At 43.2% G+C, this 22342-nt stretch overlaps 1 protein-coding gene across 1 annotated transcript in view; it reads left to right on the top strand.

Moving 5' to 3' along the window:
• Positions 1-5624: 5624 nt before the first annotated feature.
• The window catches only part of MAX (MYC associated factor X), an 82511-nt gene continuing 65793 nt past the window's right edge, over positions 5625-22342 (top strand). The window contains exon 1 of the mRNA XM_063439424.1: positions 5625-5908. Within this exon, the coding sequence (XP_063295494.1) occupies positions 5873-5908 (36 nt within the window). The 5' untranslated portion in view covers positions 5625-5872. The remainder of the gene's footprint in view (positions 5909-22342) is intronic.

Here is a 22342-nt window from a genome sequence, read left to right as displayed (position 1 = left end):
AAATCTGAGGACATTAGGGTCCCCATTATGGGCTATCTTGACATGTCTGGAGACAGGGGTTTCAATGTTCCTGGCTGTTTTAACTGAATTAATGTGTTCCAGTATCCTTTTCTTAAGGGGTCTAAAAGTTTTACCAACATACATGAGTTGGCATTGACATGTAATCAGGTAAACCACCCCTTTTGAATTGCAGTTGAAAAAAGATAGAGAGTTGAAATCTTCAGTATGGGTGCTGTCGCTAAAGTGTTTTGAGCTCGTACTTATATAGCTACAGGCTTTACACCTTCCACATCTGTAGGTGCCCTTGATTTTATTTGACAGCCAATGTGTTGGTGGTTTCTTAGGTTGGAAATGACTGTGCACTAGCATGTCTTTTAGGTTCCTACCTCTTCTGGCTGTTAGGGAGGCATATGCAGGAAGGGCGTCTTTCAACTGTGCGTCTTGTTTTAAGAGGGGCCAGAAACGGTTCATAATTGTCTTGACCTGCTCCCAGCCAGCATCGAAAGTGGCAATGCATCTAAGTTGTTTCTGTTCAGATTCCTTAGTAGTCGAGGAGGTTGTTTTTTCTCTGAGGAGGCTCTCTTGTTCTGTTAAGAGAGCCCTGTGATATGCCCTCTTCAGGCACTTATTGGGGTATCCCTTGGACCTAAACATCTGACGCAATTCTTTTGCTTTTATCTTAAAATCATCTATATCAGAGCAATTGCGTCTTAGGCGCAGGTATTGGCCAATTGGAATCCCATTTTTCTGTTGAGTCGGATGGTAACTTTTCCAATTTAGCAAGCTATTGGTTGCTGTACTCTTCCTAAACAGATTGGTTTTGATTCTGCCTTGTTGACCTGGAGATACAACAAGATCTAAAAAGCTTAATGAGGGAGTGCCAATTTCTGCAGTGAATCGAAGGTTTAAATCATTGATGTTTAGGTCTTGCACGAAGAGGAGGAATTGATCCCCTGACCCAGTCCAGATGATTATAATGTCATCGATGTATCTTTTCCAAAGGTAGATGTACTGGGTCAGGGGATTCTTAGGGGGAGATGAGAAGACTATTTGTTCCTCCCACCAGCCCAGGTGCAGGTTGGCATATGAGGGCGCGCAAGATGTCCCCATAGCCGTCCCCTGCACCTGGTGGTAGAACACCCCATCAAATAGGAAAAAATTGTGTGTTAACACAAATTTGAGAAGATTCAGTACAAGTTCTGTATGTTTGTCCAAATGTGCCCCTCTCTTTCTCAGGAAATGTTCTGTATGTTTTATGCCTAGAGGATGTGGAATTGAGCTATACAAGGACTCAACGTCCAAACTGCAGATCAGAGAGTTAGCCGGTAGTTGAACCTGAGTTAGGACTGATAGCGTCTGCTTAGTATCCCTTAAGTATGAAGGGAGTTTGGTTACCAGGGGTTTCAGAACATAGTCCAAATAAACACTGACATTTTGGGTCATATTATCGTTTCCTGAGACAATGGGTCTGCCTGTTAAAACTTTGTACAGTTTGTGAATTTTGGGCAAACTGTAAAAAGTAGAAATGCGAGGACTACCAATGACCATGTAGTTAAATTCATCTTTCGAAATGATATTATCATCTAGACCTTGTACTAAAATATTTTTTAGTTTTTCTAGAAATAGTTGAGTGGGATCTTGTTTTAAGGTTTTGTAGGTGGTCTGGTCTTCGAGAATCCGTTTGTTCATCTCGACATAATTTGGAGTATCCATTATGACAATATTGCCTCCCTTGTCAGAGGGTTTGATTGTTATTGCCTGGTTCTCCTGTAAGTCCTTCAGGGCTTTGTACTCTATTGCCGTTAGATTGGAATTTGGTTTATGACTGGTTTCACATGGTGAGATCTTGTCAATTTCCTCGCAGACGAGTTCTACAAAGGTTTCGACATATTTTGAGTCTCCCAATCTGGGGCAGAAACGGCTTTTATTCCTCAGAGTTGTTTGGGGATATTTGGCTAGTTCAGTCATATCGTTCTCTTCTAGCAATTCGGCTAAAATCATAGTTAGGCGATAGTCCCTTAGTTCCAGACCTAAATTCTTTGCTTTTTTCTCTTCATTTAAGAGGTAATTCTTATGCAAGATCAGTTTACGGGCAAAAAGATGGATATCTTTGACCCAAGTAAATTTATCAAAGCGCGATGTAGGGATATAGGACAGGCCTTTCGCCAATAGATCCAGTTCTGATTGGGTTGGAATATAACTGGATAGATTGACGATTTGTCTGTCCTTTAGTACCGATTCCTTCTGTTGTACTGTCTTTTGGGTCTCGGTCTCAGGAAGGGGCGATTTTCCCCCTGCGTGTGGTCTAAAAAAGTGACCCCTTTTTTGAGAATCCCCCTGTTACTATCACTGGAGGTGGAGGGGGTTGCTGTCAGATCTGTCTCGGATTCGCTGGACTCATATTCCGAGGTTGAAATCTGGTCACTGTCAACCCTTCGTTTTTTATTGTTGTTAAACCTTTTATACACGTTACCCGTTTTGAAATCCCTATGGTCTCTTAGGAACTTTTGGTGTTTTCTTTGTTTTATTATGGACTGGTATTTGTCTAAGTTAGTTTGCAGTTTGCTTTCACTGGGACCAAACGCTGGATCTGTTTTGAGTTGTTGTATTTTTTCTACTTCAACTTCGATCTTTTTTTCAAGTTCTGTTAATTTCTTATTCTCAAATTTACAAATGATTTGCATAAATCGTGCGGAACATTGACTTGCCGCTTCCTCCCACTCCTTTATAAATTCCTCTTCATCTATATGTGAACTGGGGGTTGTTGGAATTCTTAGTCCCCTTGGTATTAAACTTTTTTTTAAATAGTTCTCCAAGGAGGCTATTTCCCAACTTGTCCTGATTTGTTGCTTATATAGATGTGTGAGGGAGTTAAAGCCTGCTGTCAATGAATAGTTTAAATCCTCAGGTTGAAAATCAGATTCTGAGAAAATTAGCTCGGCGTCTTGGCACCAATTAGTAGCGTTAGGTTTGTTTGCTAGGAAACCTGCCATTAGTTTTTAATTTGAAAAAGAGGCCTCTCTTCTGACCAAAATGTGGGTCTTGAACCCTTGTGTACTTAAGTGAGAGAGCTAGGTTTTTAATCCCGTCGTCCCTGATCCACAAACTGTTGGATTAGAGACTTGGGAAAAAAGGGGGGTCAGGGTGGTGGTACCAGTTCCACCTAGATTGGGCTTGGACCCTAATATTTATATAAGAATTACAGAGAAATGTGCAGATTGGATAGCTCCCCTTTAAAAAGAGAAAGGGGGAACGCTCCATTTTCTTTTTTCTCCTCTGCGGACCACTCTACCACCATACAATTTATACTTGAGCATAATTTGCCTTGATTGATATTGGGGTATTGAGACCTATCCACTGAGGAGATTTTTTAAGATTCAAGCATTTATGGGACACTGATACATTGTATCCTCTCTACAGTTTGTTCAATAAAGTTACAGTGTTTCACTGTTTATGTTAGGATACAAGTCTATCTAGTGTTTCCCAATATTTGTATGCTTTGTCCTTAACGATACCTCTCCTCATATTTTGGACATATCTAAGGTACTTGTCCAATAAATTAGTGTTCTTTCCCAAATACCAGGTTGATTAGGAGCGTTCCCCCTTTCTCTTTTTAAAGGGGAGCTATCCAATCTGCACATTTCTCTGTAATTCTCATCGCATAAGGTTGCCTTTTTCTGTGTAGCCTTGGGTGTTCTCTCATGTATAAAAGGGTTTCAGATTAGTAAATATTACACTTTTATTGTATCGTCCAATTAAAGGCTGCCATGCTCCAAGTATAACAATACCTGTTTTAATAAGCTAATAAAAATTACTGTTAGACTGCAGGATTAATTTAGATGCTAGATTCAACATGGCCAAATTGGTGTGGTTTGTACTCCTTATTTAAGGGAGCATTATGGGAGTTAGCAGCATTGGACATGCTCACGTATCAAAAGGACAGGTAAGTAATTTTGACGCATTTACCAATAATGATGCCCCTGGGTGCTCTACACAGGAGACTGTATTGTAAAATGAGTGCTGAGAGTACAAGCAGCCATCCAGGGTCCACAAAGCAATCAGCGATTTGTGTATAAATGTACATTTTCTCTGGTAGGTTATAAGGCAAGAACCATATGGAACAGTCCAGTGCTGACCAAAAATATGGCTAGGTGCCCCATTACCATATGATTAAGACTTTGACACATAAAGTGAGCCCCAAATAGGCTAGGGAATTATCAATCTGCAATAAAACAAAATCTTCAGCAAAACGTATAGACAAAATCTTATGCTCAATCTAATGTTGCCCCTGAACTTGTACTCTATATCTTAACCGTTAAGCCTGTCCACTTTAAGAATCCGTAATAAGGACTAATTCTGTTGCTACTTGGGTTTTAGTTTTACATGCTAGGGTCCCCATCTGCCATTACACATGGGAGGAGCTTGGAGAGAGAATATTAGATTGACAGCTCACTGTCCTCCTGGTGTACTAGACCGGTCCTCCCTTGTTATTGTTTTTGGGACACTCACAATCATGCAAGACAAAGTGGGATTTAAAGGAGATTTTGTTTAAATAAAATAAAAATAATAAAAGGCCAGCTTAAAACAGGTGTAAAAAACTTGCACATTGAACCTAACACCCCTTTGAAAATATGTATAGCTCTGGTTAAATTATTTTATGAATAAAACAGTGATGAAAGTTTTATTTGGAAATTGATTAAAAACATTTAACATCTCCAAATAGATGATCATTTTCAGCACCAGGGTACCAATGTTATTCCATTTTTTTTTAAACACAGAAAAACAAAAGCATTTACCTTAATATAACTATATGTTACACCTACCACTTGGATCCAGCTTAAGTCTTATTTTATGGGTGCTATTATTTTGTCCAAAACTGAGGCAAATTTAATTTAGGCGACCAAAACGATGTTATTTGCACTGACAAAAACAACCCAAACCGGTTTTATTAAATAATCCAATGTATAGAGACGTTTTGGCTTAAACTATTCACAGTTCTACTTTATGTCCTAGAGCCAAATTTAATGTAACATAAATTTAATTTATTATTTTTTTTTTCTCGTTTTCTAGAATTTCCTGGTGGGCATGTAACAATTCTATATAGCAAATAATTTTAATTAATTTATCAAGCATGACCTGTTTTACTACGGACAGAAATACAACAACTACATTATTGTTGATTTCTGATGGCCTACACAGCTAGGTTAATCGGTGCAGCTTGGCGACAGAAACAAACACATACCAGCAATATTCACTTTCCATTTTGCAATGTAAATTTAATTTCAAATTCCATTTTACATAAATATAGCATCAATTATTTGATTTAAGAGCAAGTATCGCCACCATTCCACCAGAGCAATCCCTGGCACTGCCTCTAAGCGGTAATAGCCCCCAGCACAACCCCATGTATACACTTCTCCCCAGTATCCACGTGTCTCCACAATCCTTCCGGGATATGACCTCCCACGCACTACAAGTCCCGGCAACACCCGCGTATCCTGCGCCTGCGTTCTATTCTACTCGCAACCGCTAAGGCTTTCGTGAGCTGTAGTTTTTTCTTTCGCTCCTTTTCTCTCACCGACGCTGGAATGAAGCGCGTCGCGGACTTGGTTTCCCGGCAGCACCCTCGCTTCCTGGGTCAGAGGAGAACAGCAGTGTCTGATGAGCCCTAGCTGTGCAAAGTCACGTGTGGTTTCCGTTTATCTGTTTTTCTGGACACAGAGAGGGTCTACCTCTTCCTCCTCCTTATATTCATTTCGGATTGTTTTGTCCTCGCCGCCTTCCTGTGAATTCGGATTCACTCCGGATTGCCGGCGCGTTGGGTCCGTCCTGTAATTATCAGATCCCATCCTTCCTGTTGGTATATGAAAGCATGAGCGATAACGATGACATTGAGGTTGAAAGCGACGTGAGTTCTCGATTATTTTCCTTTTTAACTGGGGTGGGGGGTGGTTTCAATTGAGGTGAGGGCGGTTCATGTCTTGACAGAACTAAGTTGGGGGAAATAATTTAAAAGGACAGTGATCACTTGTCTGGGAATTGCACAAATACATAAAATCCCCTATAAATTGCTTTAATCAAACCTTATTCCATAGCCAAATTTTCCTTTTTAAATGTATAGTACATGTAGAAAACTGACATCACAGTCCAGTTCTGTCCTGGCACGGCCAGGGCACACATTATTTTGGGAGATGATCAGTTGGAAACATTCTTTCTGATTCTTCACGTTGTATGTTCTACGACAGAACGGGGCAGGAGATATAACCGCCATGGAGAACGCTAAATACAGCGTTATGAATTTCTATGTTTTAATTTATTATATTTTAGACCTCACAAATACATTTTGTTAAATATGTGGGATAATTAAATATTCTATGTTGTAATAGTTCACTTTTTAATTTAATACGAGAGACTACTCAAGGAAATGTGGTACTCCACAATATTTCGGTCGTTTAAAGTCATCAGTACGGCCTTGACTTGATTCTTTAATTGAATGCTGTGGAGTTATAAGCAATTTTTTTTCTTCATAGTATAAATTATCCTTTTTTTAAGGCTTTTGTTTTTTAAAACTTGAAGGAACGTTGCCGTCACCATTACATCTTCATAGAAATTAAGTTGTTATGGTGCCAGGAGCTCCCTGGTGCTGGCTCACCTTTTAAGGGTTGAAACCATTGTTAAACGTTTTAACCCCCCAAATGGCTAAATTCCAGCGCTGAATCTTCTAGCCTCTCTGTCCTTCTGTTTTCTCAAAATCAGGAAACCAGAAGGCACTTTCAGATTTGATCAGCAACGCAGCTGATTGCCTGCAAGTGGTCAGCTGGCGCTCTCAGCCAACCAGTGAATCCCCATTCATAAAATGTCTTGAAAAAGGTACGTTCCTTTTCAAGACAGTTCTACTGAATGACAAGTGACTGCCTGAAAGTGTCAGCTGACTGCTCTCAGAAAATCAGTGGCGGCACAGCTCAATTCTGCAAGAGACTTTTGGTTTCCTAATTTTGAGAAAACAGAAGGACAGAGAGGCTGGGAGATTCGGCTTTGGAACACAGACTTTGGGGTTCAAGAACAGTTTAGCCCTTTAAGGTGAGCCAGTGCCAGGAACTAATTGGCACCATAACAACTTTTGTTTTATTAAGTTGTTGTGGTGCCCACACTGGTTCTGTAAATTGTAGGTAATGCCGTATGATGAAAAGAAACCATAATCAGCCCAAAATCTAACCTTGTATTAAAACTGTACTCCACATTCTAAATTTTACCAAAATATTTAAGAATTCACTAATTACAAAATAAGCACTACAGTTCCCTGTAATGGTTATGTTGCTTTGAATGTCTTGGCATCATTGCATGGTTTAACCACTTAAGGACCAAACTTCTTGCTGTTTGTAACTAGTGCCATTTCTGAGAAACTGCACTATTTAAGTTTTGCAAATCCCATGCACCTTGTGGGTCAGACAGCCTCTAGGAGCTTTGGACTACAGTTTCAATAATCAAATGCAAATTTTGTTGGTGCCAACTATATATGTGCATCCAGTGCATTATTTTTTTTTATTTGTGTATGAAGCCTTGGATTGAATGCTTTTTGTATAAATGCATTGATTGACAGATTGCGATAATTGCTGTGCATGTGCAGTATGTCCTCTGTGCTTTTTTTTTTTATTTTTTTTATAATATTTATTGGTGTTCCTTTAATATCTGTTTAGGAATGCTTGACATAACCGGGATCCTTCCGCCCCATTTCAGACAAACTGATAATGCTGGTTATACATTTATGCAATTATGAGTGTAATTTCCATCAGCCAATCACTGGACGGCAGGTTATACAGGCATATGTACTAAAGATCTGCACATACTGAGCTTGTCCACTTTGCAGCTGCCATCATAAGACCAATGGCGCCTGGTGGGACAAGGATTTAGGGCAAACAATTGTTTGCTCCAGGGAATAGTGCTGTAGTGTTTATAATAGTTGAAGTAACCCTTTAACCCCTTAAGGACACATGACATGTGTGACATGTCATGATTCCCTTTTATTCCAGGAGTTTGGTTCTTAAGGGTTATGTATAAAACCGTCACGTTCTTTCATATTTGCATGCCAGTATTGTGCAAGTGCACCATTTTCTTATTCATAAAACTATTTATTTTTTTTCATGTCCTTCCTAAATTGGATTTTTTTCCTGCCTTTTCTGTTATGTCACTGGTGACTTATGTCCACAAAATTGTTTTGTGGTTATTTTACCTTTTGGTTACATTTGCAAAATAAGCCAAATGAGTAATAAGTGCAGTTTGAAAGTTATTTTTTTTTTTGTTTAAAAATAAAATCTGATTACTGGTCACAGAAAGCACGTCACTCTGAAAGAAGAGGCAGAGTTTTGCATTTTATTTATTTTTTTAACATTGGAAGCAACAAATTTGTGAACCAGTATGGAACAGGAAAATAGAATGATGGAAGGGGTGCAGTAAGATATATTATTGCTCAAATAAGGGAAATATGCACTTTTATGAAAAGCACCAGGAAAACCGCCTACAACAAGCATGTCAAACTCTAGCATGGGCCACATAAACAAGGTTTAAGTTTATGTGGGCCGCAAATTTTTTTTTTTTCATAGAAACGTAGGTTTATTTTGAAACGTACAGTGTGTATGTATGTGTGTGTGTACAGTACCCCCCTCTAGCCAACAAGCAGACTCCACTCACGTTGCCGCTGCCAGAATGCGACTCGAGAGTCCGGCCTCTGGTATACCCCAAATGGCGCCGTCCACACCCTGTGCCAAAGCGAATCTTCCTGCTACTTCTTGAAACCCTGTGAAGGGGGAGCACGTTGATGTCATGTCGGAATGTGACGTTGCGTAGCGCTCCTCCATGCACCTGCAGGTACTCCACTATCCAGTCGTAGCCAATCACACACACACACACACACACACACATTAACACATTCTTGCACTCTCATCATTTAATTTATTGCTCCCTACCTTTTGGGAGCTGGTGTGAGCCCTCTTCTATCTTGAGCTCAGCCTTCCTGTTCTTCACTGACCCCTCGCACGCAGTTTAGTGCTGGAATATGGCGTCATATTCCGGCGCCAGGCATCATTACAGACGGAGCGCGCAGGAGCAGGAAGGCTGAGCTCCCTCGCTGCCGGCAGGAACCTCTACTCCCCAGCCGGGTAGCTTTTAGCAGAGTAGGCATCTGCAATGTGGAGAAAGCAGGTGCTCCCCGGGCCGCGAGTTTGGCATGCTTGGGTAATAGTAACAACCCCTCGATGTTGAGCTTAAAGGGCCACTATAGTGCCAGGAAAACATAGAAACATAGAATGTGACGGCAGATAAGAACCATTCGGCTCATCTAGTCTGCCCAATTTTCTAAATACTTTAATTAGTCCCTGGCCTTATCTTATAGTTAGGATAGCCTTATGCCTATCCCACGCATGCTTAAACTCCTTTACTGTGTTAACCTCTACCACTTCAGCTGGAAGGCTGTTCCATGCATCCACTACCCTCTCAGTAAAGTAATACTTCCTCAGTAACCTCCATGTGGACTGCAAGGAAGCATTATACTGGTCTGCATGCGAGCAGAAAAGACACTACTCTGTCACTAGACCACCAGGAAAGGTAAGTGGAGGATGACTGAGAGCTGCCATTTATTTGCTGATTGCGGAAACGTGTTGTGTGTATGTTTGGTTAGTAGGATACATAGAACAAAAGTTGTTCAATGTTAAAGTGGAATAAAAGGGAATCATGACATGTCACACATGTCATGTGTCCTTAAGGGGTTAAAGGGACACTATAGTCACCAAAACAACTTTAGCTTAATGAAGCAGTTGTGGTGTATAGAACATGCCCCTGAAGCCTCACTGCTCAATTCTCTGCCATTTAGGAGTTAAATCTCTTTGTTTATGAACCCTAGTCACACCTCCCTGCATGTGATTTGCTCAGCCTTCCTAAACACTTCATGTAAAGAGTCATTTAAAATGTATCCTTTCTTTATTGCATGTTCTGTTTAATTTAGATTCTTATCCCCTGCTATGTGATTAAAGTTCAATTTACAGAGCAAGAGATACAATTGTTTAAGGTAAATTACATCTTATTGAAAGTGAAACCAGTTTTTTTCTTTCTTTCATCCAGCTGTGTCAATCATACCCAGGGCAAGGCAAGGGCTGCATAAACAGAAACAAAGTTTCTGGCAGTGAATTGAGCAGTAAAACCTGAAAGCCATGTTTTATACACTAAAACTGCTTCATTAACCCCCTTAAGGACACATGACGGAAATATTCTGTCCCGATTCCCTTTTATTCCATAAGTTGTGTCCTTAAGGGGTTAAGCTAAAGTTGTTTAGGTGACTATAATAATAACAGTATTTAACCAGGGTAGGCACATTCAGATTACTCTGGTTTTCAAGTACGTCCTGGGATGTTGCCTTAAAGGACTACTATAGGCACCCAGACCACTTCAGCTCAATTATGTGGTCTGGGTGCCAGGCCTATCTAGGGTTAACCCTGCAGCTGTAAACCTAGCAGTTTCAGAGAAACTGCTATGTTTACATTAGGGTTAATCCAGCCGCTAGAGGCGCTTCTCACTATGAAAATCAGTGAGAAGACGCTGCCGTCAATAGGAAAGCATTGAGAAATGCTTTCCTATGGACTGATTGAATGCGCGCATGGCTCTTGCCGCGCATGCGCATTCATCGCTGACGTCGGAAGAGGAAGAAGAGTTCCCAAGCGCCCCGGGAGCCCGGCGCTGGAGAAAGGCAAGTGTTTAACCCCTTCCTCCCCTTCAGCCCACCGGGAGGGTGGGGGGACCCAAAGACCCTATAGTGCCAGGAAAACGAGTTTGTTTTAAAGGTAGGCAGACATTGTAATAGAGCAGCAGGAAACGCTAGCAGAATGCTTGGTTGTATAGGGAGAGGTATTAGCAGTAGAAAGAGGGAAGTGCTCATGCCATTGTACAGAACACTGGTGAGACCTCACTTAAAGTATTGTACGCAGTACTGGAGACGGTATCTTCAGAAGGATATTGATACCTTAGAGAGAGTTCAGAGAAGGGCTACTAAACTGGTTCATGGATTGCAGGATAAAACTTACCAGGAAAGGTTAAAGGATCTTAACATGTCTAGCTTGGAAGAAAGACGAGACAGGGGGAATATGATAGAAACATTTAAATACATAAAGGGAATCAACACAGTAAAGGAGGAGACTATATTTAAAAGAAGAAAAACTACCACAAGTGGACATAGTCTTAAATTAGAGAGACCGGTTTAAAAATAATATCAGGAAGTATTACTTTACTGAGAGGGTAGTGGATGCATGGAATAGCCTTCCAGCTGAAGTGGTAGAGGTTAACACAGTAAAGGAGTTTAAGCATGCGTGGGATAGGCATAAGGCTATCCTAACTATAAGATAAGGCCAGGGACTAATGAAAGTATTTAGAAAATTGGGCAGACTAGATGGGCCGAATGGTTCTTATCTGCCGTCACATTCTATGTTTCTGTCAGGCCTTAGGCCTCCCGATGTCTCCTCATGCTTCCGGGTTTGACGGAGCTTAGCCAAACCCCCATTGCCGCGGTCTGCTATTTAATGCGACCGCACCAGCTGATAGACGCTGGATTATTGAAACGCGTACCGCGCCAAACTCACCGGCTCACATACCTCGGTGAGACGACCACTCGCTACTAGACCGGACTGGAGGAATATTCAAGTCCCCAACATCTCTCTTCATCACAGACAACTACCAGCACTCTCGGCAACCATTCACTGAAGCAACCGCCTCAGAGGAGAGCTGGGGACACAATCCCTCTACTTCCAGAAGTTAAGTAATTTATAGTCTCTGAGTTAAGAGCTAACAATGTTAAAGCTTTATTTCAACTTACTAAAGTCTGCTATCAAGTTCTCCAGCAACCCTGCTACAGCTTCCCTCAAATCAAGTATTATTCAAGTTCAGCTGTACCTGTCTTGCTACAGATTATCTTATTTCTTCATACTAAAGTCTTCTATCAAGTTGTTCAGCAAGCCTGCTACAGCATCCCTCAAAACAAGTATTATTTAAGTTATACTGCACCAGTCTTGCTACTGATAATTCCAATGTATATAATCTCTTATAATTTGAACTGTTAACAAGAATAACGGATGCTAATGAATTCTGAACCTTGTCAATGCTAATTGAAACAAACCGTTTATTATTTAAAGAAACAGTAACTGTAATTCTGGAACTGAAGTTTCAGTTCCATCTAAGTGTCTTAATAAAAGATCAAAGTCCTAACAAATCTGCAGTTGTGTTTCACATCATTTACTGTGAACGTGACAGTTTCTATGTTTTCCTGGCACTATAGTGGTCCTTTAAGCTCAACATCGAGGGGTTGTTACTATTACCCAATTTAATGGTACTCATTTTATCTATCTCGGAAGGATGAAGGGCTGAGTGTTCCTTTCACAAATATATGTATCTGTGAGGTATTACAGATGTGTATCCCGTCAATCACTGTGCAAAGGCCTGTAATTTTAATTTGGCATAGAGAAAACATACAAAGGTGAAATAAAACAATGCTTCTAATTTTCTTCCATATATGCAATGTTTACCCTGGTTTTTCCTTGTGTGCACTAGATTGTATTGTCATTTGCTAAATCTTTAAAGGGACTCTAAGCACCAGAACCACTACAGCTTAATGTAGTGGTTCTGATACTGGATTGGCTGAGATTAATCCGTAGTGATAATCTAAGATGGGGAGATGTTGCAAACTGTAACAAGACTGGTGCGCCGGGGGACTAAAGGTAAGTCTGTCTTATTTTATTATGAGTGGGGACTTACAGGGTTAGGCAACCTTTGGCCCTTCTGATGTTGTGGACTCAACTTATTAATACTGAACTTGATGGACATATGTCTATTTTCAGCCATCATCTCCAATAATGCTTTTATTGCCATAATGCTGGCAAAGCATCAAGAGAGATGTAGTCCACAACATCTGGCGTGCTAAAGGTTGCCTACTCTAACAGACGGATCAACTCCTGAGGATTGCACTGTTATTTTAGTGAGACCATTTTATCTGTTGTATAATCATGTAGACCAATTGGTCTGTTTACTATTGTTTATTTCTAACTTTGATGCAACCCTCACCTCCTTTTTATTTTTTTTATTTTTACATTTTGAAACACTAATATTTGTATTCAGCGAAGTCTCACAAGTATAACTGTACCCCTCCCCATGTACAGCTTTTATAGTGTTTTTGAAAGTTACTGGGTCAGATATAAGGCTTGATTTAAAAAAAAAAAAAATTAAATTGAAATTTGCCTGGTTGGTTATGTTGCCTTTGAGAGCGTATGGTAGCCCAAGAATGAGAATTACCCACATGATGGCATATCATTTGCAAAAGAAGACAACCTACAGTATCGCAAATGGGGCTTGTCCAGTCTTTTTTAGTAGCCACTTAGTCACAAACAAAATTAGTGTTCATAATTGTTTTTTGCATTTTTAACACACACATATAAATGCTAACTTTGGCCAGTGTTTGTGACTAAGTGGCTACTAAAAAAAAAAAAACTGGACATACCCCATATTGAATAACCTGGGTTGTCTACTTTAAAAAAAAAATGACAAAAAAAAAATGTACATGTGAGGTGTGATTCAGCGATTTATGACAGATAAGCAGAGGCGGCTCTAGACTTTATGAGGCCTTAGGCGAAACTCAAACATGAGGCCCCACTAACAAAAAAGTGTCACATATACACATTGATGCACAGTTTACCTGTGTATGTGCCTGAGAGTGTGTCTGACGGAGTATCCTTGTGTGTGAATGTATGTCTCTGTGAGCATGTTTGCATTTTTGTCTGAGACCCTATGTGTATGGGGTAGCTGCTTGAAGTGTGTTGTGTGTGTATAGGAGGGTGATGGTGAGAAGGAGAGGCGGGTGATGGTGAGAGGGGGTGATGGTGACAGGAAGGTGATGGTGTGGGGGGTGATGGTGATGTGAGAAGGAGGGGGGGGTGATGTGAGAAGGAGGGGGGGGGTGATGTGAGAAGGAGGGGGGGTGATGTGAGAAGGAGGGGGGGTGATGTGAGAAGGAGGGGGGGGTGATGTGAGAAGGAGGGGGGGGTGATGTGAGAAGGAGGGGGGGTGATGTGAGAAGGAGGGGGGGTGATGTGAGAAGGAGGGGGGGTGATGTGAGAAGGAGGGGGGTGATGTGAGAAGGAGGGGGGGTGATGTGAGAAGGAGGGGGGGTGATGTGAGAAGGAGGGGGGGTGATGTGAGAAGGAGGGGGGGGTGATGTGAGAAGGAGGGGGGGGTGATGTGAGAAGGAGGGGGGGGTGATGTGAGAAGGAGGGGGGGGTGATGTGAGAAGGAGGGGGGGGTGATGTGAGAAGGAGGGGGGGGTGATGTGAGAAGGAGGGGGGTGATGTCAGAAGGAGGGGGTGATGTCAGAAGGAGGGGGTGATGTCAGAAGGAGGGGGGTGATGTCAGAAGGAGGGGGGTGATGTCAGAAGGAGGGGGGTGATGTCAGAAGGAGGGGGGTGATGTGAGAAGGAGGGGGGTGATGTGAGAAGGAGGGGGGGTGATGTGAGAAGGAGGGGGGGTGATGTGAGAGGGAGGGGGGGTGATGTGAGAGGGAGGGGGGGTGATGTGAGAGGGAGGGGGGGTGATGTGAGAGGGAGGGGGGTGATGTGAGAGGGAGGGGGGGTGATGTGAGAGGGAGGGGGGGTGATGTGAGAGGGAGGGGGGGTGATGTGAGAGGGAGGGGGGGTGATGTGAGAGGGAGGGGGGGTGATGTGAGAGGGAGGGGGGGTGATGTGAGAGGGAGGGGGGGTGATGTGAGAGGGAGGGGGGGTGATGTGAGAGGGAGGGGGGGTGATGTGAGAGGGAGGGGGTGATAAGAGAGGGAGGGGGGGTGATGTGAGAGGGAGGGGGGGTGATGTGAGAGGGAGGGGGGGTGATGTGAGAGGGAGGGGGGGTGATGTGAGAGGGAGGGGGGTGATGTGAGGGTTGATGGTGAGGGGGGTTGATGCTGAGGGTGGTGAGGGGTGGTGAGGGGTGATGCTGAGGGTGGTGAGGGGTGATGCTGAGGGTGGTGAGGGGTGATGCTGAGGGTGGTGGGGGATGGTGAGGCTGAGGGTGGTGGGGGATGGTGAGGCTGAGGGTGGTGGGGGATGGTGGTGCCTGATGCTGAGGGTGGTGTGGGGGGCAGTAAGGCTGAGGGTGGTGTGGGGGGTAGTAAGGCTGAGGGTGGTGTGGGGGGTAGTGAGGCTGAGGGTGGTGTGGGGGGTAGTGAGGCTGAGGGTGGTGTGGGGGGTAGTGAGACTGAGGGTGGTGTGGGGGGTAGTGAGACTGAGGGTGGTGTGGGGGGTAGTGAGGCTGAGGGTGGTGGGGGTAGTGAGGCTGAGGGTGGTTGGGGGTTGTGATGCTGAGGGTGCTGTGGGCGGTAGTGAGGCTGAGGGTGGTGGGGGGGTAGTGAGGCTGAGGGTGGTGGGGGGTGAGGCTGAGGGTGGTGGGGGGTGAGGCTGAGGGTGGTTTGGGGGGTGGTGGGGGGTGAGGCTGAGGGTGGTTTGGGGGGTGGTGGGGGGTGAGGCTGAGGGTGGTTTGGGGGGTAGTGAGGCTGAGGGTGGTGTGGGGGGTGGTGTGGGGGGTAGTGAGGCTGAGGGTGGTGGGTAGTGAGGCTGAGGGGTAGTGAGGCTGAGGCTGGTGGGGTTAGTAAGGCTGAGGCTGGTGGGGGTAGTGAGGCTGAGGGTGGTGGGGGTAGTGAGGCTGAGGGTGGTGGGGGTAGTGAGGCTGAGGGTGGTGGGGGTAGTGAGGCTGAGGGTGGTGGGGGGGTAGTGAGGCTGAGGGTGGTGGGGGGGTAGTGAGGCTGAGGTTGGTGTGGGGGGTAGTGAGGCTGGTGTGAGGGATAGTGAGGCTGAGGGTGGTGGGGGGGTAGTGAGGCTGAGGGTGGTAGGGGGAATGAGGCTGAGGGTGGTGGGGGTAGTGAGGCTGAGGGTGGTGGGGTTAGTGAGGCTGAGGGTGGTGGGGTATTGAGGCTGAGGGTGGTGGGGGTAGTGAGGCTGAGGGTGGTGGGGGTAGTGAGGCTGAGGGTGGGGGGATGGTGAGGCTGGTGGGGTTAGTAAGGCTGAGGGTGGTGGGGGTAGTGAGGCTGAGGGTGGTGGGGGTAGTGAGGCTGAGGTTGGTGGGGGTAGTGAGACTGAGGGTGGTGGGAGGGTGAGGCTGAGGGTGGTGGGGGTAGTGAGGCTGAGGGTGGGGGGTAGTGAGGCTGAGGGGTAGTGAGGCTGAGGGTGGTGAGGCTGAGGGTAAGGCTGAGGGGGGTGAGAGCCTACCTTTCCTGGTGGTCACCCTTCCCTGGTGGTCCAGTGTGGGCTCCCTGGTGGTCTGGTGGCCATTGCTGCCTTCCGGTCTGCAGCTCCACAGAGCTGCAGACCATGTAATCTCGCAAGATGTCAGAGCGTTGCCGTGGTAAACCGCGGCAACGCTCTGATTGGCCGGTTCTCGCGAGACACATGGTCTGCAGCTCTGCTGACTGCGGAGCTGCAGACCGGTGTCTGCGGTGGCCGGGCAGCCAGGAGGGGCCTCGCACCCGGCGGCATACCGGGCAAGCCGCCGGGCCCCCTCCTGGTGTCAGGTCCTCGGTCAGTGACCGAGGACCTGACACACTCTGCCAACAGGCGGTTTAGGCGGCCGCGAGGCCCCAGCCAGCGCGAGGCCTTAGGCGGCCGCCTAAACCGCCTAATTAGAGAGCCGCCTCTGCAGATAAGTATTACAGTGTCACTATTGATACATTTTAAAAATATATATATTTTGAAACCGCAATTTCCTACTTGTATTTATAGCCCTATAACTTGCAAAAAAGCATGTAAACAGTTGGTGTTTTTAAACTCAGGACAACATTTTGAATCTATTTAGCATTTTTTTTTTCATTAGCTTTTGAAGTTAAAAGAACATTATAGTCACCTAAATTACTTTAGCTAAATAAAGCAGTTTTAGTATATAGATCACCCCCTGCAATTTCACTGCTCAATTCACTGTCATTTAGGAGTTAAATCACTATGTTTCTGTTTATGCAGCCCTAGCCACACCTCCCCTGGTTATGATTGACAGAGCCTGCATGGAAAAAAAAAAACTGGTTTCACTTTCAAACACATGTAATTTACCTTAGATAATTGTATCTCAATCTCTAAATTGAACTTTAATCACATACAGGAGGCTCTTGCAGGCTCTAGCAAGCTATTAACATAGCAGAGGATAAGAACATCTTAATTAAACAGAACTTGCAATAAAGAAACCTTAAATAGGGCTCTCTTTACAGGAAGTGTTTATGGAAGGCTGTGCAAGTCACATGCAGGGAGGTGTGACTAGGGTTCATAAACAAAGGGATTTAACTCCTAAATGGCAGAGGATTGAGCAGTGAGGCTGTAGGGGCATGTTCTATACACCACAACTGCTTCATTAAGCTAAAGTTGTTCAGGTGACTATAGTGTCCCTTTAAGTAAAATAATTTTAAAGTAAAAGCCAAAAAACTTTTATTTTTTATTTTTCACCATATCTTATTTTTAATTTATTTTTGTTTAAAGTAAATTATATGACATGATACAAATAATGGTATGTAAAGAAAGCCCTTCTTGTCCTGAAAAAAATTTATATAGAATTTGTATGGGAACAGTAAATGAGAGAGAAGAAAATTACAGCTAAACACAAACACCACAAAAGTGTTAAGACCGCCCTGGTCCTTAACGTACAACATCGCAAAAACAGGCCGGTCCTTAAGGGGATAAAAAGAGTTAAATCCTAAACCTGGAGGGAAAAAAAGGCAAAATAGTAAATTCTGTGTATACTTCCTGAAAGCTATGGGACTTCTCTACACCGGTTGATCTTTGAGGCTGTTACTATATTGTTGTTTAGTACTGTTGTTGATTTTGTAACCAAGACAGCAAGATTGCCATAAAAATTGTATTTAAAAGGAAAAGTGTTTGCTCCAAATGTTTGATGTGTTCTACTGAATAGAGGATGAAGTAGGAAAATTAGCCATATTTTGATATGGTGTGCAATTGGGTATCGGACGATATTCTGCATTTTCAGCAATATTGGTATCTGCCAATAATGCAGACCAGGGCCATCATCAGGTCCCTGGGGGGCCCAGCATGCACGTACTTACCTTCCCAGCAGCTCACTTCAGCTCCCCTGTCTAACTCTTGCGAGTCCCGCGACCGTCAGAGCGTTGCCACGTGTTACCATGGCAATGCTCCGCGCGGCACACATGCCACAAGAGTTAGACAGGGGAGCTGCTGGAAAGGTAAGTCCGAGTGTGCTGGGTCCCCAAGTCCCCCTCCCTGGCCAGGTAAGAAGCAGGGAGGGGGACTAAAACAAAGTGTAAAAAATTTTTTTTATAGAAATTAAAATGCCTCCCCCACCCCCCCCCCCCGATTTTGCACACATTACATACCTACACAAACACACACACTCTGCATTCATTATATACAAACACACACACAAACTATATCCACTATATACACCACACAAACACACCACACAAACACACTGCATTCACTAATTAAATACTCTCACTGCATCCACTACACACACACATATTCTTGAAAACACAAAAAATTCTGACTGGCATGTATATTTTGTGCATTTACATTGATTTAAAAAAAAAAAAAAAAAAAAAAGCCTTGCAAAAAAATAAACATGTTAACAGATTTGTGTAGAAATATATATATTTTTTTAATTGGTAAGCTATCGGCCTGAAAGTTCAAATTATCAGTATCTGCTCTAAAAAAATCAATATCGGACGATCCCTAGTGCAATTATACAGTTTTACAAAGGGTTTGCCTTTTGTTGTGTCTGTGTGTATATGTATACAATTTATGTGTCTCTATGATTCACTCCCTACATAGAACCAGGGAAAACTATAGAGACTGTCGATTTTCAAACACTGTCCGATTAAAAGTACATGTATATGGCTGTAGGATCATGTTGTATACTAAATGTATGTTTACGCGTGTTATTTTTTTATTACATATACCTTTAATTTAAAAAAAATATATATTTTCTTTCAATACAAGATGAAAAGATTATTATATTAAATGATTTTGAGGTGACAGTTGTCCCATTAATATTAAATGTAGATATCTAGATCTCTATATCCTGCAACTAATAGGGGCATAAATTCTCGGGATGAAAATATAATTTTGCCTCTTTATAAATTGCTGGTAAAACCACACCTTGAATATGCTGTGCAATTTTGGGCACCTGTTCTAAAGAAGGATATCATGGCACTAGAAAAAGTGCAGAGACGAGCTACAAAATTTGATAAAAGGAATGGAGCATTTTAGTTACAAAGAAAGGTTACAAAATTTAAATCTCTTTTAGTTTGGGAAAACGGCGTCTCAGAGGGGAAATGATAACATTAAACAAATATATTCAGGGCCAGTACAAACCATTATCTGGAAATCTATTCATAAACAGGGCTATACATACCGTGTTTCCCCGAAAATAAGACCTATCCCGAAAATAAGCCCTAGCTGAATTTTCGCGGTGGGCTGCAATATAAGCCCTACCCCGAAAATAAGACCTAGGCATTTTACCTTTGCGGCCCGGCGGGACTTCCTTCTTCTAGGAAGGGGGAGGAGCGTTGCGGGCCGCGGCAGCGTGATGACGACGTGCGCAGCGCCGTCAGTCTGCCTTCACGGATCTTCAGCGGAAGGATCCATTCCGGGCGGTGAGGCACCCAGTGGTCGGACTCTTTGAACTGTGAGTAGATACCGGTATTTTATGTCTGTGACTTAATTAATTAAAGGGGGGGTGGATTAATTAAGGGGGGGGTGGATTAATTAAAGGGGGGGTGGATTAATTAAAGGGGGGGTGGATTAATTAAAGGGGGGGTGGATTAATTAAAGGGGGGGTGGATTAATTAAAGGGGGGTGGATTAATTAAAGGGGGGGTGGATTAATTAAAGGGGGGGTGGATTAATTAAAGGGGGGGTGGATTAATTAGAGGGGGGGTGGATTAATTAAAGGGGGGGTGCATTAATTAGAGGGGGGGTGGATTAATTAGAGGGGGGGTGGATTAATTAGAGGGGGGGTGGATTAATTAGAGGGGGGGTGGATTAATTAGAGGGGGGGTGGATTAATTAGAGGGGGGGTGGATTAATTAAAGGGGTGGTGGATTAATTAAAGGAGAGGTGGATTAATTAGAGGGGGTGGATTAATTAGAGGGGGTGGATTTACTGATTTTCCTATCCAGTCGGTCCTCTCACACCTCGCCCCTCTGCCAGTCCTTACATTGGCTCCCTGTATCCTATAGGAGTCAATTCAAAGTGCTAACCCATACATTTAAAGCACTGAACAATTCCAGCCCCTCTTATATCTCTTCACTGATCCAGAGGTATGCCCCTCCTCGTACCCTCCGCTCTGCCCGCGACCACCTCCTGACTGCTGCTCGCACCCGTACGGCCAACTCACGCTTGCAGGACCTCTCACGGGCGGCTCCTCTCCTATGGAATAACTTGCCTACTGCCATCAGACTCTCCCCTAGTCTTCAATCATTTAAGAAGGGCCTTAAAACCCATCTCTTCAGGAAAGCGTATGGCCTCCCAGAGTAATCTCTCCCTTACATACCTGTCTCTTGCTCTCCTATGGGATAGTGCTTTGCTCTCTCCTCCAGCTCTGCTTCACTCCTACTTGATATTTCCTATCCTAATGTTTCTAATACCCCACCTCGTATAGACTGTAAGCTTATTTGAGCAGGGTCCTCTTCAACCTATTATTCCTGTAAGTTTTCTTGTAATTGTCTTATTTATTGTTACATCCCCCCTCTCAAAATATTGTAAAGCGCTACGGAATCTGTTGGCGCTATATAAATGGCAATAATAATAATAATAATAATAATAATTAAAGGGGGGGGGGGTGGATTAATTAAAGGGGGGGGGGGTTCAATGTACATACCGGTACCGTAAATAAATAAGCCCTACCCTGAAAATAAGCCCTAGTGTGTTTTTTGTGACTAAAATTTAATATAAGACCCGGTCTTATTTTCGGAGAAACACGGTAGGACACGCGGTCACACATTTAGGCTGGAAGAAAGGAGATTTCATCTAAGGCAATGAAAAGTTGTTTTTTTTTTTTACAGTAAGAGCAATAAGGATATGGAATTCTTTCCCTGTAGATGTGGTTTTATCAGAGTCCATACAGATGTTTAAACTGCAATTGGATAAATACTTGCAAAAACATAACATACAGGGGTATAATTTTTAATTAGTGGGGTCCTTGATCCAAGGAGACATCTGACTATTTTGGGGTCAAGAAGGAATTTTTTCCTAGTTTGTTGCAAAATTGGAAGTGCTACGGACTAGGTTATTTGCCTTCTTTTGGATCTACATCAAAAACATATGTGAGGAAGGCTGAGCTTGATTGACACAAGTCTCTTTTCAGCTATGTAACTGGGCTCCTCCTTTTTGGTTCCCTGCCTGTCATTGTTAGAAGCTTGTCCTTTGCAGCTGGCAATGAGCATAAAGGAAAAAAATAAACAGAGAATGGAATTAAACAATGTTTCTATTTCTCCTCTTCATTTGAAATGATTGTCCTGCAAAGTATTTGCTTTGTCTGAACTGGGTTATGATGTAGTTTGAGATTATCTGAAGGTTTAGGTGACTTGTTTTATTCAATTATGTGAATCCCAGAAAAGTGACAGTTTCCATTTTAAATTTAAATTGGCTATTATTGTTTTCATATTAAGGGACACTCAAGTCAACAGAACAACTACAGCTTATTGAATTTGTCCTGGTGTGTAGAATGTATTTTCAGAGAAAATGCAGTGTTTACATTACAGCCCAGATAGCTGTTGGAGATCCTTCCTGGGTCATGGCTGCCTAAAATGCATCCAAGCATTCAGTGTCTCCACCCTCTGCATGCAGATACTGAACTTTCCTCATAGAGATTCATTGATTTAATTAATCTCTATGAGGAGATGCTGATTGGCCAGGGCTGTGTTTGAATCATGCTGGCTCTGCCCCTGATCTGCCTCTTTGTCAGTTTAAGCCAATCCTATGGGGAAGCATTGTGATTGGATCAGCTACCACTTCTGATGATGTCAGCAGACAGCTTGTTTTTCTGAGGCAAACAGCATGCAGATCTACAGCTTCAGGCTTGAATACAGTAAGATTTTGCTATATTTATGGAGGCATGATGGACCCACGGGGGCTAGATGGTGGCTTTACACTATAGGGTCAGGAATACATGTTTGTGTTCCTGACCCTATAGTGATCCTTAAATCTTGGAAACTTATGTTAAAAACATTGCTAATTCCAGGTGCGCATACTACGACCCACGTTTCACCAATGTCTGACATCTGACTTAAGAACTTATTTGTACATATATTTCGATCCGAG

The sequence above is a fragment of the Pelobates fuscus genome, chromosome 13, assembly GCF_036172605.1.
Source record: "Pelobates fuscus isolate aPelFus1 chromosome 13, aPelFus1.pri, whole genome shotgun sequence".
NCBI lineage: Eukaryota > Metazoa > Chordata > Amphibia > Anura > Pelobatidae > Pelobates > Pelobates fuscus.
The sequence above is the reverse complement of the archived record's forward strand: the minus strand, read 5'-3'. Positions and strand labels throughout refer to the sequence as shown.